General features: G+C 38.8%; 1 protein-coding gene across 1 annotated transcript in view; it reads right to left on the reverse strand.

Moving 5' to 3' along the window:
* Positions 1-3,709, reverse strand: part of SLC25A12 (solute carrier family 25 member 12) — an 86,958-nt gene extending 83,249 nt beyond the window's left edge. Inside the window, exons 1-2 of the mRNA XM_019656806.1 lie at positions 3,611-3,709; positions 2,612-2,665 (exon numbers count right to left, since the gene is read on the reverse strand). Of these exons, the coding sequence (XP_019512351.1) occupies positions 2,612-2,665; positions 3,611-3,622 (66 nt within the window). The 5' untranslated portion in view covers positions 3,623-3,709. The remainder of the gene's footprint in view (positions 1-2,611; positions 2,666-3,610) is intronic.
* Between the last annotated feature and the right edge of the window lie 16,685 nt (positions 3,710-20,394).

A 20,394-nucleotide genomic window follows, 5' to 3' on the forward strand; every position in this document is an offset into this window, starting at 1 on the left:
GCCAGTGAAGCAACGTCCTCCACAACTAGAATGAAGAACAAAACAACAGCAACTTGTCTGTTCCCCTTCCCCCAATTCCCCAGCACTGTTCCCATTCCCCCAATACCCCAATAAAAATCTTTAAAAAAAAATCATCCCATTTTAAGATCTCACAAATGGCATAATGTAAGGGTTAAGAAGAGTATGGGTTTTGTAATTTGATTTGAATCCAGCCTCTACCACTTACAAACTAAGTCACATTAGCCAAATCATTTAACTTAATCTATATAACAGGGACACTAACCCTACCTCTTCCTGAGATTGTTATGAAAATTAACATAATACCCTTAAAGCACCAGGCCAATGCCCAGCACACTATAGAATGATCAATAAATGTTAGCCATTGTCATTATTATTATATGGCCACTCTGACATTGGTAAGTCATATCTGATTGCTCTACCAGAGGCTATGCATTTGCTTTCACTATTCTTCACTCCTTCAACCACAAACTGTTAGAGACAGAATGGCTCTCAGAGAGGATTCAAGTCTTGGCTCAATCCTCCCCTTTGATTATTCAACTTGGTGGTTACTACTAAACTAAAACAAGTGCACGAGTGGCACACAGAAAATAGTCCTTAGTAAATATTTGTTGGGTCAATATGTAAAGTACTAAAGAAATATGTATTGTAGTTACTAAGTATTTTTGTCTGCTATTATCTCTAAAACAGTAACAAATCATATGCACCTAAAATAAAGCTATCTCTAAAGGCTGTTTCTATAGCTTCAAGTAACTATAGTTTGAAGACAGGAATAAAAAATTCTAACATGTTACTTGGTAACTGTCCTCAAATTGATTCAACTAACTCTACTGTATCTTTCTAGCTGCTTTATGCCTTCCTGAAAGTATGTATCTATGTTCTCTCACTCTCCTATCTACCAGCAATTCTTGGGTCAATGCTTTATATTTAGTGCTAAATGTGCAGTTACGAATTATACAAATTTGCAATATAAAAATAAGAGCATCATCAATATAATGTGTAAAAAAATAGTAAGATTTCAAAGTTGTCAAAAAGCTCAGCAAAGTCCCAGATCTCTCCTAGTACTTTCATCTCCCCTCCCCTAAAACAAATCTATACAGAACCATAGATTTTTCCCCCACACTGGGACTTTTAAAACTGGAAGGACCTCAATTCCCATTCTGTTAAGTCCTACTGAATACCAAACGGGAAGGTAAAGCCTGGGGTGGCCAGATAATTAGCCATGGGTACAACAATCACATAGAGGCAGGACTGGGAATTGAACCCAGTGTTCCTAACACCTAGGTCAATGCTCTTTTCACTACATCATGCAGAATTTCAACTGATTTCTCCCATGCCTACTTAATCTAGAAAATAAACTATATCACATGAACTCCTCACAAAACAATAGAGTATAATAATCATATAGTATGGCTAATACTAACATATATTTTGGCTATTTTCAAGAACATGTGTGAGGAATAAAGATTACAAGCCATAAATAGAGCATTTTTATTACAATTACATTTGTTCTGGAAACTATGCTTCCCTTTATCAGATATTATAAACTTTAAGATTCCAATTTTCATGCATTCGTCTTCATGAACTACACATACATATGGTCATCCATACAGCCTCCTCTCCAACAATAGGTTAAGCAATCCACATGTCTCAGATAAAAATGTCATCTATTCCAGGCTCACAGCATGTTAGAATCTGTTCCTAATATAGAATCATAGACTTTTCAAGTTGGAAGGAACCTTAGAGATCACCTCTCATTTTACAGAGAAAACTAATACCCAACAAGGACCTGCCCAAGGTCAAAATTTCTATACAAGAACCCAGTCCAGAATAGAAAGTTCTCAAAAGAAAATTTCAGAGAAAAACACACTACTTAAGTGGAATATCTTAGCTTGTAACCCTTTGCATCTACTTCTTAAGTACAACTTCCTGCATGAGGAACTTTTGAAATTTAAGAAAAGAAAGCAAAACAAAAAAAAAGTCAACTCCTTTTTTTTTTTAAGTTTACAGCCAAGTCACTGATCCTAAAAAATTATCACAAGTTTAGGTGGATCCTGGCAAGAATCTCAGACAGTAACATTTTATAACAAAACCCCAAAAGCGTATGGATATAATATTAAAAAGTAAAGGGAAAAAAAACACAAATTAAGAATAGCTGTATTTTTATCTCTGTAACAAATTACCTAGAAAAATCACTTATAAGTAGGAAAACTTTATAAACATGCAACTTTCAAGGAAGAAAGAATTTTAATCTCCATTTCTATAATTACACAAGAATGTCAATATATTTTGAAATTTTATTTTGATCATAGTTCTTAAGGGGAATTCTGGAAATTATTTTTAGTGTTCTTCCTTTACATGTCTTAAGTCATGTTAAAAAAAAACAATAATTTGAGTAAAATCTTTTATCAAACTTTAATAAGAAGGAAAACTTTTATTCAAACTTTAACAAAATAAGAATTGTAAACTATATTATCTGGCCTTGTGTTTAAGACTACATGAAAATACATCATTCTTGAAAGTTAAGGGCTGAAAAATACTAGACTTAACTTTTTCCTCCTTCTGAAAAAGCACGCTACATAAACCAATTTACCTGTAGGAATATGTTTCTTAACTCATGAGGATCACCTCGCTTGGTTGTGTGCACCTGTAAGCAAAAAAAAGGTCAGTTAATGCTTCACTAGAGATCACATAATCTCTTCAGATTAGAGTTCACAAATGCTGACAATCAATGCGCTTATCTTTTATGGGCATTTAATTTAAACAAACCAAAAGTATTAATACTGATAACAACTGTCAAATTGGAGATATGTGACTACTGGGTTGAAAGACAAGTGTGAAGAGCCCAAGATATAGCAAATCTACCAGACAGACTTCATTTGGACTGGAAAGGAAGGCAGTGAGGATCAATCCCTTACTTACTCCACATCCACCAGCAACACAGAAACCACCCACCTTCAAATCAAGAAGCCAGCAAAAGTAGATTAACAGGAAAGTTGAAACACCCAAATTAATCGCATGGCCTAGCAGCCTTTCTTCCCGATGTGAAGCAATCTAGAATACAATTATCTCAGCGCCCCTCTCCTTTTACACCCAACCTAAAATATGAAAGCTGCTACGTTCCCAGATACTTCCGACATCCTGCCACCTGCAGCGCAAATGCCAACCAATGCCCCGGGCCCCACTGAGGCCCCAAATTACTCAATTACTCACCCCCTCCCCCACCGCAATACACAGATGCCTTAGGTACCCCCGGCTTTATATGCCACTTCCTCCCACTCCGCTTCCGACGTCCTCCAATTCTGGGCTCACAATCCCATGCACTTAGGGCAGGACACTACTCTTCCTTCACTGACTCGTGGTCCTCACAAGCCCCTCCAACTCACAATCCCTCCTCCTTCCCCTCCCCCAGCCGGGCATCCTCTCCCTCCGGTCCAAGCCCCGCAGAGCTCTCCCACCCGCGAGCTGGAGCCCCAGGACACGCTATCTAAGAACCAGGCAAAGAAGGAAATAGGGAGAAGTGAGGGGCTGCAGGCAGGGTCCCCAGAATGTCTCTTATGCAATAAAGGCAGCAGCAGAGAGTTGGAGTCACCTTGACCGCCATGCTGTGCTCGGAAGCCGGGGACGAGCAAGTGAACGAGCAGGGCCGAGCTGTCAGGGCGCGCGCGCGCCGCCTCCCCGGCCGCGCCCGCCCTCCCGTTCGCCGGCGCCGCGCGCGTCCCTATGCAAATAAGCCCGGAGTGGGCGGGGCGGGCGGTGGGCCCGGCGCCCCAGCAAGGAAGGGGAGCGGGCTTGGGGGCCCGCCCACCTGCCGCACTGGGGAGGGGGACGCGCCCCCCAAGGGGAAGACTGGAGTGCCAGCCGTGGGATTCCCGACGCGCCGCGGAGTTGCCGACAGCTGAGAAGCCGCCAGGAAAGCCCCAGGTTTCCTAAGGCCTCTTAGTGGGTGTGGCGTTGGGCACCGACTTCTGCCAAAGTCGTGTTACCCTGAGACTTAAAGGAACACTTGGGGCCTAGATTGAGCAAGATTTCGAAGGCTCAAAGAACATATTCCATTAATAATGATAATAAATGAATTAATGGCAAATACTGACAATAAAAAAAGATTGGGAACTACTCCCTCTGGGGAAAACCTAAGTAAACATAACTTGAGAAATATGTCCCCTAATTGGCATGGGATGAATATACGTAATGTATTTTTGCTTCTTGTTCTATTATAAAGCTTTATTAGGCTCACTGGACATTTGTAATCACCCAAGTCCTTTGTGCAATGAGGTGGGGCACAAATGTGTACGGGGGAGGGGGGGTGGGGGGGTGCGGAATCCATTTGTTTTTGACTGGGCTAGCACTGAATCCCGCCAAATTTGCCCATACGTAAACATCTCCAGCTCTACCTAAGAAATAGAAGCTATCCCTTGAATCAAAATAATGTCTCTAAACTGAGTCTCACTATTATGACTATATTGAGCCGCATACTAATTCACTCAACCATTTACTCTGCATCTATTATATGCCAGACACAGTCCTGCTTGTAAAGCAAATAACATATAATCCCTACCCTCTAGTTTACAGATGGTCAGTGCTTCCCCACAACCCCAACCCTAAGGTATTTTTGTTTGTGTCTTTAAGTCAAGCATGCTCCCTGTTCAAAAAAAAAAAAAGCCTAACAACTCCAAGATTTCTCTTGATGTTACTTAGCTCTGTAATTCCTCTCCACCCTCCTTTGCATTTCCAAAATTGAATCTCACAGGCTTCCCTTTTCTCCAGTCTCACTAATCATGATATTTGTGTTAAGCATCGAAGTTAACAGAAACGAAGAAAGAGGAATGGCAAATGGAAATTGTTGATAAGGAATACTAAATTCCTGGTACTCCTAAAATGAGCTTTTCTGCTGTAGTTGATTTAACTGTCCACCATCATTACATCTTTCTTCAGTCTGTCCAAAGTTCTTTTAACAATGTAATTGGACATAAGGACTTACAAATTTATATTTTGTTCTACTAGCACCTTATGACCCTGATACTCTGCTCTCTCTTATTTTATGAAGTTTCTCTAAGTAGGATTCTCAAGATGTTTATTTTATGTTAATTTACAAGGAAAGAATGTCTGTTTAGTAGCCCAGAGTTCTTCAGTTTGAATAAAAGTACTTAATGGAAAGGAAGGCATTTATTTATAATGAAGGGATTATTTTCTTTTGGAACATGTTGTTATTGACCAAATCCATATTGTTGGAGTGAAAATTTAGGGTCAGTCTGGCTACTCCTAGAGAAGAAGACAACATTACACTTAAGCAGAGCCCACTGCAATAATTAATAGGTATAGGCACCAGGCCACAATGAAAATTTTCTTGAATAAAAAATAGCTGGTCTTTGAGCAAATTCAAGGGCTTTCTTGGTACCAATCTAGTTGTAATGGAGATGATATAATAATTTTAAACTAAATAAGGCTGCTATATGGAAAAGAAAGAAGAGCTCAGCTACCCTAAATAAAAGTTAATTTTGCTAAATTTTTCACTTATCCAAATATAATAAACAATAAAATGGACAAAGGTGTTAAAAGTATGTACTACAGGAAATTAAATATTGAAAGGAATACAAAAGTATATGAGTTGGACCTCCTGCCCTGAAAAACTTTGCACTCAATCATTCTGTTATAATGATTGGCTAATAGTATTATCACAAGTTAAAACAAATTAAAACTTACTTTTGCCTCAATTGTAGATGATCAGGGTTGAGAATAAGATTCACAATATATTTGGGGAAAGGTGGTAGAAATAATTCAAACTTTTCATGATTTTTGAAAATTACATGCCAACACACTAATTTATAACTCTTTAAGTTTCAAATGATATTTGTAAACAATAAATAATTTTTAAATGGTTTAACAACAACTGTAAGTTGAAAACTTGATAGTTAAGGCAGTCTATAAAGAACGACATTTCAGAAAGCAAAATTTGAAGTCAAAGGCTAAGAGACTAGGCAAATGTATTGTCAATAGTCACTTTTTAGAGTTGGTTTCATAAAAGATTCAATATGTAGCTTGACTGAGCTGGGAAATTAAATTTGTTTGTGAAGTTGTTGCCCATGAAAATAATATATTACCCCCGGATGCAAAATCGAAATAGGCACTTACTAGACAAATCCACAGAAACATGTCTCCAATTCCCAGGCAGCTTATATTATATTAATTTGAAACCAGCCAGGCATTTTGTGGGTGAAAGTTAGAGTTATACTAATGCCTCATGCCCTAATAAACTAAAACATAATTATTAAAACAAGAGGCAATTTCCAATGAGCCCGTTCTGTCACAACTCCTGGACCTCCTTCCATTCTTAATAACATACCATTTCTGTTTATCTTCTAGCCTCCTCTGATTATTTTACTGACATGAATGCATTTTCATTCCTGTTTCCATATGCCACACAGCAACTATGGATGTCATCTTGCAAGAAGTAAATCAAGGCAGTATACCAACACTTGATGGATCATTAGGGTATCACTGACTAATTAAAACCAGGAGAGGAGCTCTTCCGTAGATTAAAGGTACACATGGCATTACTGTGATGAGGAATAAGCCAGATTTTATGCCCACCATCAAGACGAAGATCACTTAAAATATTTGAAATAAATAGCATGATTTGATCATGCACGCACACACACACAAAGGATATTTGAATATCTGGAACTTTTAAGTGTATATGGATTTTGACGTATACCTTAAAATCGTTCTTTAAATTTTACTGGAATATTGCAAAACTTACAAATTTTATAAGTTGTGCTTTTAACTCTTTCCTATATGGGGAAATGGCAGTGGGTAGGCTGGGGAGAATTTTGAAGGGTTAAGTGTCCAAGTTTGAGTAATTATGTTCTAGTTGGTATGCTAACCTGGAAATCAATAAATCAGAGATTATTATTTCAACCCAAGCTACTTATAGTTAGACACTAGATAAATGACATATTTTAAGGCTTCCATATTGTACAAGTATTATACTCCCTGTATGAACATTTGCTGTAATTGAAATAAATTCTCATTTTGGTGGGAGGGAAGAGTGGGGTATTAAAAATCAGATGAAATAGTTGTACTCCTGCAATTACGTCTTCCTAAACTGTTTCTCCTCGCAGTCTGACTCTAAGTCTTATAAATTGTGTAACAAGGATGACAGTGATCCTATTTTTGGACCACAGTCTTCTTTATTCCCTGTGGAGGCAATAACAGCCAGTTTTCTTTTCAATGAATTTTGGAAGGAATTCATGGAATGAGCTGTTCTAGATGTTTAAGGCTGTGAGTGCCCTATCACTACTCGAGCCATGTACAAGCTGGTGTTTAGTGGGAAACCTCATGATCAGATGGAGAATTGAACACTATGAGCTTTAATGCTTCTCTTAACACTCTAATGTCATGACTTGGAATGAGCCAAATTTTACTTAATAAACATTTATTGAATACCTTGTGTTTGTACTAAACTCACTGTTGCAGTTAAAGGAAATATAAGAAAAATAAGTAGCATAAGTCCCAAAGTGTGGAGCATGTATTACTCTCGCAACTGCTACAACTCATTTTTTAATGAATAAATCTGCAAGAATGATACCAAAACCTTTTATATGTGCCAAAGGCCAAAGCAGCTTTAGGTAACAATGGGGTAAAAACTCTGTGATTTGTCACATGTTCTCATTCCAATCAAATGTATATCACCGGGAGAACAAACATCCTGCTGAGTCCTTCAGCCACACTACCCTACCCCTGAGGATTTACTTGGATCTGTTTTTTGCCTCCATTCTACTTAGAGGCCAATACAGAAGGCTGCTTTGAATCTGATCCAAAGTAAAGAAAAATTTTCTTTACTTTGTGCTGCGAGAAAAGCAAAAGCCCCACAATATCCAAAGCATACCTGAAAAAGAACAAAGTTGGAGGACTTATGCTACCTGGCTTTGAGATTTACTCCAAAGCTAAAGAAATCAATACAGTAGGTCCTCGAAAAATGTAATTTTGTCCAACATCATTTGTTATAATGTTAATGAGAAAAACAAATCAATTCCCAGCAGGGCCACACGGACAGTGTGGACTTTGCACATTCTCCCCGTGTCTGTGTGGGTTTTCCCTGGTGACTCTGGCTGCCTCCTACATCCCAAAGATGTGCATAACAGGAGAATTGGTGGGTTTACATTGTCCTCGTCTGAGTGAGTGTGAGTGTGGGTAAATGCAACCTGCGATTGCGAGGTGTCCTGTCCAGGGTGGGTCCCTGCCTTGTGCCCTGAGCTCCCGCGATAGGCTCCAGTTTCTGTGACCCTGAACTGGGATAAGCAGGTTAGAAAATAATGGACCTTAACTTGTTTTTATTCACTTTTCTTAAATGAATATATAGCTTACATTTATTTCAATGTTTAATATTGGAAGTGTTTTGTGACTATTTAGAAATTTGATGATGTCTTTGTTTTGGGGTTTTTTTTGTCTTTTTCTTACTTTTTTTTCTTTTTTTTGATGATGATGTTTTTGTGACCAGTAACATGCTGCAGGAACTTACCTCTTGTTTATATCAGCCTATGGTAAAATTGATTTCGTTATACATCATTTCGCTTGAAATTGCAGTTTCTAAGAACCTATCAATGAAGTTAAGATTTACTGTACAGTGTGATACTGGCTGGCATAAGGATTGATAAGTAGAGCAATGGAACAGAACACAGAGCCCAGAAATAAATACAAAATTATAAATTCATTTGATGTCTAACAAAGATGCCAAAGCAATTCAATGGGATAGGGAGTCTTTTCAACAAATGACACTGGAATAAGTAGATACCCATATGGGAAAATATGTAAACTTCAACCTCTACCTCAAAACATACACTAAAATTAATTTGAGATGAATCATACATAGACCTAAATGCAAAGGCTAAAATCATAAAGCTCTAAGTAAAACACAAAAAAGAACACCTTCTTGATTTGGAGGTAAAGGTTTTTTCAGTCAGGACATAAAAAGCAATAGCCATAATTAAGAAATTGATAAATTAGATGTCATTAAAATTAAAATTTTCTACTCATCAAAAGCCAGTGTTAAGAAAATGAGTAGAGCCTTTTTGAACTTCTTTTGCTCGGCCCGTTCCAAACTCTTTGGAGTGTACCTTCTCTTCTAATAATGGCCCTTGAGACACTTCCTACTGCTCAGGTGCACTTCTACTTTTTTGAAACGTACTTTTTCTTCTAATAAACTGCTTTTTCACCAAAAAAAAAAAAAAGAATGAAAAAAGAAAAGAAAATGAATAGGCAAGCCACAATCTGGAAGAAAAAATCAGCAAAACATATGTATGACAAAGAACTGATATCCAGGTTATAAAGAACTCCTAAAACTCAATTATCAATAAACAACCTAGTTTAAAAATGGGCAAAAGACTTGAACAAACCCTTCACAAAAGAAGATATAGCACATGAAAACTGCACATCATTAGTCATCAGGGGAATGTAAATTTAATCACAGTAAAAAGATAGCACTACACACGCACTAGAAAGGCTAAAATTAAAAGACTGACGACAACCTGTGAAGCAACCAGAGCTCCCATGTGCTGTAGTGGGAGTATAAAATGGTATCATTGCTTTGGGAAAAGCTCCAGCAGGTTCTTATAAAACTAAACATACACCCACACTATGACCCAGAAATTCTACCTTTCAGTATTTATCCAAGAGAAATAAAAATATATGTGGATAAAATCACTTGTACAAGAATGTCCGTGGCCACTTTATTCATAAAACCAAAAACTGGAAATAGCCCAGGTGTCAATCAACAGGAAAATAAACAACCCTATAGCATAGTCAACAAATGGAATACTATTCAGCCATAAAAAAAGCAATATAGACAACACTGATATAGACAACAACATTGACGAGTCTTTAATATATGCTATGTGAAAGAAGCCCTACATGGAATCATATAGTACAAAAGAGCATATATTGTATGATTACATTTATGTGAAGTTCTAGAAAAAACAAAAGTAATCTATGGTAAAAAAAAAACAAAAAAACAACACCAACGGAAAAAAACAGAACCATGGATTCTGGGAGAGAGGAATTGGCTGGGAAAAAGCATGAGTGAACTATCTGGAGAGATGGTAATAGTCTATGTCTTGCTAGGGGTTTAGGTTACAGGTGCATGCATTTTTCAAAGCTTAGGGAATGTACACTTAAGATATATACATTTCATTGTGTGTGAATTTTTCCTCAAAAGAAAAAAAAATTTGAATCTATATTGAACTCTAGCTAATAACATGAAGTATTTAAGGGGAAGAGTACTGGTATCTTAAATTTACTCTGAAATGCATAAAAGAAATAAAGATTGATGGATGGATAGAGAAACGGATGGATGGATAGATAGATAGATAATGTGATATATCTAACGGGGTTATTTGGGAATTCACTGTAAAAGTTTTCAACTTTTCCATTCATTTGAAATTTTTCATAATAAAACATTGGGGGAGATTGTGCTGGGTCTTTGGGTTACTAAAGATTGTTGTGTAATGCTGTTCTTTGACTAGAAATTGTAATGGGACTTGTTTCTTAAACACTGATAGGCTTGTGTGCATTGTTGGAGAGTAGGGAAAAGAAACTGAAACTGCTTGACAAATAATATATCTCTATTATGAGCAGGGGAATCTGTGAAAACTACATTACATTGAGGAAAAGAGTGTTTTCCTTAACATGGATTCAGACAGTAATTATATATCCTTGAGAGGTGTGTGTGTTGGTCCAATTGTTACCCACAGGAAAACAAGAGCAAAAATGTGGAAGTATATTTGCATAACAGAAACTTTGGAAAGTACCAGACTTGGAACCTGAAGCCTTCCCATGAACTCTCCTGCTGAAGTACACCAAGTGTATAAATCTAGACTGAGAAACTCAAGTCTTGGGTGGCAAATTTGTGCAATGGGTTCTTATGTCCCTGGATTGCCCTATTGGAGAAGGAGAACTGATTGTAGGATGAAATCAATCCCAATGAGTAGGGAATTTCTACAAAAGGGAGGGTAGGTTTATAGTGAGAGATCTAAAGAAAAGGCTCATTAAAAAAGAGACGGAGGGCCAGCCGAGTGGCTCAGTTGGTTAAGAGCTCTCTCAAGAGGTTGAGCTCTGAGCAACAGCGGTTCGATGCCCGGCCTGAGCTGAGCTGCTGCTGAGCTGCCAACAGGTGGCAGGATGGCTCAGCTAAAAAAAACAATAATAAAAGAGATGGCCACAAGCCTCCAGGCAAGAAAGCTAGGAACTGGGGGATGCTCACAAAGAAACTCCTTCTGAAAAATTGCTATAAAGGAATAATGTAATATTGACCAGCTTCAAATTGTACTAACCAGAGAATAATCAGGAAGTCTAAGTTGGAAAGTTCTAAAGAATCGGTATAAATCAGCTAGACCTTGAGGAGGGTTAGACCTCTAAGAGGTCAAGAGGGCAGAGGAAGGATGAAAAGTGGGCAGAATTGTGGAATGATTGGTGTTCTTTTAAACAGAAGAGGACAGAAGCTGAGAACACAGAATAACTTGACCAAGAACAATTAAAGGTCTTAGTCAAAGTTTTGCTCTGCATATTCCGTTCCCGGTAGCCCTGACAATAGGATGCTATCTTAAGGTAATGACAACATAATAAGGAAAAACCATATGAAAATGAAATAAACAGCAATTAAGAGTTGAGTCTTAATTGGAGGTCTTCATCATGTCATAAGGTCTTTGTATTGCAAAAGATGCCACAAAGGATAAGAATCAACTTTTGTATAGAAGAGTTAACTATAGCCTGCACTTTGGAGGAAGCTTCTGGATAATGCTGAACTGCTGCTTCTTCCCTGTTTCTGGTCAAGTCATCATGGGGGGGGGGGGGGACAGAGTAACAGATATGCATGTTCTTTTCCGTACTATCCCTCACTATCACTGCTTGGAAAGAAGCCCAGAAACAGTCATTGTTTGCTCACCTTGCTCTTCTATCACCCTGGATGGATGGGTTTACCCAGACAGTTTCGGGTGAGGATGGGGAATAAAATAGGGAATCAGCAATTATACTTCCTTTAATCATCCCCAACCCTTCAATAAATGTGAACAAGCTTTGGGTTGATGGTGTGGAAGAAAAGTAAAATGCAGTAATGGGAAGTGTAGCCTTTCTTATATCACCCCTTCACTGAGATCCATGTGGCAGTATCAGCAACATTATTTATCACAGACAGCAGGCTCATAGTTCTAGGTGGCAATAGCAGCTAAGTGACTGTAACCTAAAGGATAAACGAGTGGTAAAGAGGGGCATGGATCACAGAGAAACAACAGCACAGTAGCAGCTGAGATAAACCCCCCTTTGCTTAAACATACTAAAGAAACTTGAAAGGATCTTAGGGCATTTCATCATATAGAATTCCATAAGATTATGAAGTTCTAATCCCTCTCTTAGGCATAGTATGTGCCTTATTATTGATATAAGCAGGAAATATGAAGTGAACATTAATTATCCCTCTCTATAAAGATCTTACAATGTATTGGGAAGACAAAACAGGTAAAACCATTAATTAACAATGCATATGTTCAGGGCCGGCCTAGTGGCGCGTTGGTGAAGAGCTGGCTTGGGACGCCAGAGGGCCCCGGTTCGGATCCCACATATGAGGGCCAGTGACACTGCCCTCTACAGCTAAGATGCTGAACAACAGCTCAACCTGGAGCTGGGCTGCCGTCAGTCACCGGTGAAGGCAGGTGGGTTGCCATGGGCTACCGTGTGTAGCCAGCAGCCAGCCTGAGCGGCCAGCAGTCACAGTGAGCGGCCGTCCAGAAGCTGGTGACTGAACGGCCTCGCCCTGGAAGAACGCAATGATGGTGCCAACTTGGGCCAGTGAAGCAGCGTCCTCCACAACTAGACTGAAGAACAAAAGGACAGCAACTTGTCTGTTCCCCTTCACCCAATTCCCCAATTTTTAAAAAAAAAATCTTAAAAGAATAAAAATAATGCCAGTTTTTTTTAAAAAAAAGCAATGCATATGCTCAACTGTGTAGCAAATTTATGCAATACAAGTTTAGAAAAAAGAAAAGAATTATTCAAGCTGGGTGAAACACAGCAAGTTTTACAGGAACCTTAATTCACCACTTGAATTTACCACTTCCCTGTGTTCCTTCCAGTGTATGTCTTTTTTTTTAACTTTATTGGTAAACAATGTGTTTTTTGGGGGAACAATATGTTTTTTCCAGGACCCATCAGCTCCAAGTCAAGTCGTTGCCCTTCAGTCTTAGTTGTGGAAGGCGCAGCTCAGCTCCAAGTCCAGTCGCCGCCTTCAATCTAGTTGTGGGGGGCACAGCCCACCATTCCATGCAGGTGTTGAACCAGCAACCTCGTTCCCAAGAGCACGCTTTCTAACCAACTGAGCCATCTGGCTGCTCCAGAGTATGTCTTATTACCCTATTCTTCCTCCTTGATCCATATTTCAGTCCTAATACTTATCTCCTAACATTGACATTAGCTATGTAGGTACTAATGAAATGTTTACTGATTATTCCTAGCTGGTCACTCTACCACTAGCTGTTAATCCTCTTATATTTCTCAGTGAAGACCATTACCATTGCCTTAATTGCTCAAGCCAGAAAGTTGGGTATCAGGCCTCCTTATGCCTCACATCCAAATAGCCACCCAGTCCTGTGTTTTCCATCCCCTTCAGTGCTTTTTAAATCTCTTCTCTTTATCAAGCAATGTCCCCAGAGTTATAGAGCTATTCAATTATAATTTAAAAGATTAGTAAAAGGATTGTAATAAGAATGTGAGAAACTTCCCAGAAATACACAAAGGAAGAAAGGAAAAATATTTAAATAAAGAGAACTAATCAAGGGGGCCCAATAATTGACTACTAGGAGTTCCAGAGAAAATAGAGATTTGAAATGATGGGGGAAAAAATGTCAAAGAAATAAATAAGACAATTTTCCATATGCAAAAGATGAGTTTTGAGTGTCAAAGTGTCCTCTGTGTATCCAGAACAATGAATAAAAAAGGTTGACTATGAAGGCATATTATGAACTATCAGAGCATTGGAGATAAAAAGATGATATCCTGTAGCCAGAACACACAGATCCACGAACCAAGAGGAGGAGGTGAAAATGGCCCCCTCTAAAGGGATCACTGAAGAAATTTTTTACTCCCTTCCTTCCAACTTCGGGCTCAAGATTTTGAGGTCCTATATCCAAGGAAGGAATGCTTCCATCAGGAAACACCATCAATGCTTAGATGAATTGGAAACTGAGACTGCCCCCTGGCCATTTTGGCCTCCTCAAGCTGTAGAACTAATGGTAGAAAAGCATCACCATAGCCATGTGATGGTTAATCTCAAGCATCAAGGGGAAATTAAGTTGCTGCTATACAATGAGACAAAGATGACTATATCTGAAACTTGACTGAAGTAACTCAATAAAGACAGCCAGCTCAACAAAGTTAAGTCCATAGTGGACTCAGATCATTTGGGAATTAAGGTTTAGGCACTGCATTAGATAAAGAATTAGATCCAGTTAAGGTGCTTAGAGGGATAAGGGAACATGCAATGAAAGGTTGAAAAAATAAGTTAGGGCCGGCAGAGTGGCGCATTGGTTAGGAGCTGGCTTGGGACGCCAGAGGGCCCCAGTTCGGATCCCACATATGAGGGCCAGTGACACTTCCCTCTGCAGCTAAGATGCTGAACAACAGCTCAACCTGAAGCTGGGTTGCCGTGAGTCGCTGGCTACGGCGTAGGCTGCAGCCCCTGTGGCAGTGGGTTGCCATGGGCTACTGTATGTAGCCAGCAGCCAGTGTGAGCGGCCAGCAGCCGCCATGAGTGGCCGTCCAGAAGCCGGCGACTGATCTGCCTTGCCCTGGAAGAGTGCAATGATGATGCCAACTTGGGCCAGTGAAGCAACGTCCTCCACAACTAGATTGAAGAACAAAAAATGAAAGCAACTTGTCTGTTCCCCTTCCCCCAATTCCCCAGCACTGTTCCAATTCCCCAATAAAAATCTTTAAAAAAATAATAATAAGTTAAGATTATCAATTTAGGCCACCTACAGAAAGGGGGTTAAATAGCAGTTACACTTTATATTATTCCCGCACCTCAAATGAAGAGCGTTAGCATTGGCTAACATTTTAAATTTCGTCATCCTGTGATGACACGCTAGTTAATAGGACCGCATGTGTCCATTTGTGTTGGGGATATTGATTGCTACACAAGAGATTGCCATACATGAATTTCTTATAGGTCAAGTGACACCAGGAAGATACTGGGGCTTGAATTGCTTTTTGCAGCGCTCCACCCAGAAGGGCAGCCTACAATTAATAACAAAGGGAGACAACAGTAGCAACGACCCAGAGTTTCCTTGTCAGAGTTAGTCCAATGTGGAGGCCCCTTTCAGCGCACTGAAGAAATTTAGAATGCATGCTATGTGAGAGGCAATAAGAGCTCTAATGGCAGACAGTGTCAGCTGGAAAAGCAGAGATGACCAAAACAGAGAGTAGTTAAATAACAAGATTCATTTCTTCTCTATTCCTACTTCTAGCCCCAACACCAGAAGCACTAGCCTTGAAAAGGAAAGAGGGAAAAAATATTCTAGACCAACACATTCACCCCAGTCCAATCCGTAGGGGCTTGGAGGAGAATGAGTGAAAACTTGACTACACTCCCTTCCTCAGTTTAGGTCCCTGTGGCTACAAGTCTGGCCAGCAAATGGAGGAGGTTTTAAAACACCGAAGTTTTAAAGTAGGCCAGGCTAGACTTTGAATAACTTAGAAGACCAGGAATCAGCCCAGGAGGAGAGGGTATTCAACATAATACAGTGGGAGCAGTGACTAGAAAAAAATAAAACATTTTATGTTTATACCCCCACCAAGTTCATGTTCCTTAGCAACTTGGTCACATAAAAAGTAAGAGTAGTGTGTAGTTTATGATATAATGTTAAATGAATCAGAACTTGAAATTGCATGTATATGGTAAATACAATTGTACGAGTAACCTGAATATATTAAACAAACCTGGAGCAGGTAACTGAATTTTCACTAAGCCACACTTTTGCATAAGATCAGCAATGATGGTATAACGTAATGACCATTATACTTCTTTTTGTCATTTATTTGTTTTAACAAGTAAAAGAAGCTTTTCATGATAGCTTTTCATGAATCCATGTTAAATGATGGATACTTGGCCATGGTCTTTGGACTTATTAATTTTGGTTTTTTGTTTTGGGTTTTTTTTTGGTGGTTGTTGTTTTTCAAAGATTAACACCATAGTATTTCAAAGAAGACTAAACAGAATGTGATCCCTCAGTTCCTCACTTTTCCATTAAAAATTGAGTATTATACTGGACTTTTTCTATTACCAGCAATCATTCCAGTTTGCAGGGAGTCCATACATATAATTGTTAATAGCACAGATTATTTCAAAGACATGTATTTGAACCCTCTAGTGAAGATTCCCTTAGGCCCACTTGATATGAAATCATCTACTCTAACCCATTCTATCTCTAACTCCAATTTCTATAGAATCATTGGTAATATTTGTACAAGGACTCTAATTTATAGTCTTCCTCCCACATTGGAATATTTAGGACAGTGGAGCAGTCTCCTGCAATTATTTGTGGCATATTGATCATTCATATCTACGAATACCCTAACCCCTTCTTAACTCAAGAATGGTAAGAGATAAAAAGTTTATGGCTATCCTTTTAAAAAAAATCTCTACCCTATATGACCTCAATGGAAAAGATACATGAACTAGATAGCGTAAAAATAAAGTAAGGCTCACCAAAGAATGACATTTCAAATTACAGTTATTGTTCTTATATGTCACAATGATGATTTAGATAAGTAGTTATCTACCTTTAATAAATGAATAAGGTGTTGTAATGTACAAAACATATAACTACGCAATTTTTATTTGTGCTTAGGTATGGATGGGCTTATATACAATTAGATCTTCTAATAGTAAATAAAATTGTATGGCATTCAAGCATATTATCTAATTTATTTTAACAGAAAGCAAAGAAAACCTAAGGTAATTAAATCATGCTGATACTATTTGAATGAATTGGACATTTTTTGCCTTCCTGATGCAGTCCTTTTGTGCATTTTACTCAAAAGAACAATGTGAAGTTCAAAATCTGAGAATGAAAGAGCTTGAAAAGGAAAAAAATAGCAAAAATCTTTACCAACTGAAAGAAACACAAATTTAACTCATTGGGGCTTCTGCATATCCAAGGACAACGTAAATGTGCAACCACAATTTTTTTGAAAAAGAAAATTTCTTACTGGTCTTTCTTGTAATTCTGGCTTAACAAAACTTATATAAAACAAAGTGTTATAACTGTTGACATTTAAAAATATTTTAGAAACCCCTTGAAATTATTCTTACACTTTTCTTAAATGGAAGTTTTCATTTCTCCAAGTATTTGTTCTTAAATGGGAATATTACGTGTATTTTTCACGTTAGCATTCAGATTTTTAGATAAGATTTTATAAAATAAGAATATAACCCAGTAAATAATTCCATGTAGATAATTCCATTTACAGAGGCATTGTCCTTAAGAGCCAGGCAGAGAGGGTAAGGAGAAAAACAAATTTGAGAGTGGGCCAAAGAAGAGAGGGTGTGGGCAAGCTTAAATATTAATGTATTTAATACAACAGTTAATATGAATAAAAATCTTTGGTAAATGCTAGTAAAAGAATTTGTTCTCATTTCAAGTAAGAACTCAAGGATGAAAATAACATAGCTCCAGCCTTGGAGGAGATATCAATAAGAGGTAAATAAGCTTAAGAGTAAAGAAGGTCATGATTCATGATTATCCCCTGGGAGGACAGATCGGAAAGTGAGGCAATCCTTCTGTGATAAGTAGGCCTACCTTGGTGAGTGAATACAGCAGGCCCCAGATACAGCAGGCTCAGTGAAAGAAGGGGATAAAAGCCTCACTTGAGATGAAATGCCGGGCTGCTGCAGGGTACAGCAAGGGCTCGTTCCTATTTGTTGTGCAAAGCCAGGGAGAAAAGGAGGAAAGATGTTATATACACCGTACCACTTACCCAGTACCTCTCTTCAACTTTGAAAGTATATTCCAAACAGGACCTGGGTTAGGGGGCATAGCAGCTTACATTTAATGTTTGGGTGTTTAACTGATTGAAAGGTAGAGAAGGAGGTACAGAGGAGGAGGGTAAGCTTCTGATAAGAACTAACTAGGCTTTCTTAGAGCTCTATAAGAAAGCTAGAACTTAATCTGAATTAAAATTCTCTGGGGAAAGCCAGGGCTACTGGTGCGCTGGGCTTGTCTGCAAGAATACCCCTGTGGCCCAGAGAATCTTATCTTTGGAGCCATTGTTCCAAGGATAAATTTACTCTGGCAGAAGATCATCTCCTGGCAATTGTGTTGATTACCCACTCTAGGCCAAAGCTACTCCCTGGTGACATCCAGAGAACAATTTAATAAGAAGGAAAGGTCTGTGTTATACACATGTTGGTAGTAATTAGATAAACGTGAATGAGGTGGTTTAATCTCTTTGATTCTAATCACATGCTCAAGCATGTTTTAAAGCAAAGAGACAGCAGTTTCCAGTTCTAAAAACCATGAAGTGTTTTAACAAAAGTGGAAGTTGAGTTGTTTGGGGGAGAAATTGTGTTCTTGATGGTATTACTGCAAAGTCATTTAACAAACATTTAATAAGTGTCAACCATGTGCCAGATACAGGGACTTTCTCTCTGATGTAAAGTGTTTCATGATGGAAATTAACCCTTTCTACAGCAAGAAAGGGAAGAAAAAAATGGAAAAACATAGGACCAAATTGAGAGACTTGGGCCACAGTATCAACTCAATCAGTTGCTGAGAAACCTTAAGCAAGAGTGTAGGATTAAGTCAGGGATCTTCAGGGGAGCACAGGTGACTGATTGGAGTAGAAAATATTAATAATGAGGATTCATATTCTTTTTTTGTCTAAAAAATAAAGTTAACGATAGTAATAGTTAATATAGGAAGCAACAGTAGTCAAAATATATTAGATACATATTTTTAAGGAAATGTGAAGAAAAGTTTTATGCATTTTTGTATACCAAATAAAAAAGTATGACAATGACCAGATTACCTGATTTCTAAAATCAATTTACTCCAAAATTCCTGATTCTGTATTACTCAGAGTACCTTAGTTTCTCTTAAACTACATAAAAAATATAATAATAATAATAACACCATATCAATAGTAACATAAACTTCCTCATATACAACAAAATTTAATTGTACAAAGATATAAAAAATAAACCTTTTATTCTTTAAATGTACCCTAACTCTACCGATATACCCCTCTTACCTCTTTGTGTTTAACACAGAGAACCTGCTTCATATGGTGCCAGTCGACCTAACCCTTTCTTCCTCTTAGTTCATTCAAGAGACTGGCAAAGGGATTCTCTGACAGCCCTGTGTTGATGAGATTAATGACCAACTTAAAGTCTGGATTCCCTTTAGCAAAATTTTCAGAAAGAGATTCTTTTAATTTTACAAATTTACACAATGACTTGTTTCTTGTTTTTTGGTGTTTTTTTTTTTTAAAGATTTTATTGGGGAGTTGGGGAAGGGAACAGCGCTGGAGGATTGGGGAAGGGGAACAGACAAGTTGCTGTCCTTTTTTTCTTCAGTCTAGTTGTGGAGGGCATTGCTTCACTGGCCCATGTTGGTATTATCATTGTGCTCTTCCTAGGTGAGGCGGTCACTCACTGGCCATTGGACGGCAGCTCACTGTGGCTCACGGCAGCTCACGCCTGCTGCCGGCCATTCACCCTGGCTGCCAGCCACTCACAGTAGCTCACGGCAGCCCACTGCAGCAGGGGCTGCAGCCTACACCAATGCCGGTGACTCACGGCAGCCCAGCTCCAGGTCGAGCTGTTGTTCACCATCTTAGCTGTAGAGGGCGCAGCATCACTGGCCCTCATATGTGGGCTCTGAACCGGGGCCCTCTGGCATCCCAAGCCAGCTCTTAACCAACGTGCCACTCGGCCAGCCCCTGATAGGAATCGTCAGTCTAGTTGTGGAGGACGATGCTTCACTGGCCCAAGTTGGCACCATCATTGTGCTCTTCCCACGGGGAGGCAGATCAGTCGCTGGCTTCTGAGGAATCTTAATTATATGTTGTTTCTTTGGTTTTGGGCCCAAGATCAAGAATGGTATCTGTTCTTAGCATTTAACATCTCATAAATTATCTACCTGAGGGCACTTCATCAAGTGGATTTTTTTTTTTTTTAAGCTGAGCCATCCTGCCATCTTTTGGCAGCTCAGCAGCTGCTCAGCTCGGGCCAGGAATCGAACTGCTGTTGCTCAGAGCTCAAACTCTCGAGTGAGCTCTTAACCAACTGAGCCACTAGGCTGGCCCCATCAAGTGGATTTTTGACACAGGGAG

This window comes from Hipposideros armiger, unplaced genomic scaffold (genome assembly GCF_001890085.2).
Source record: "Hipposideros armiger isolate ML-2016 unplaced genomic scaffold, ASM189008v1 scaffold_266, whole genome shotgun sequence".
In the NCBI taxonomy this organism is placed as follows: Eukaryota; Metazoa; Chordata; class Mammalia; order Chiroptera; family Hipposideridae; genus Hipposideros; species Hipposideros armiger.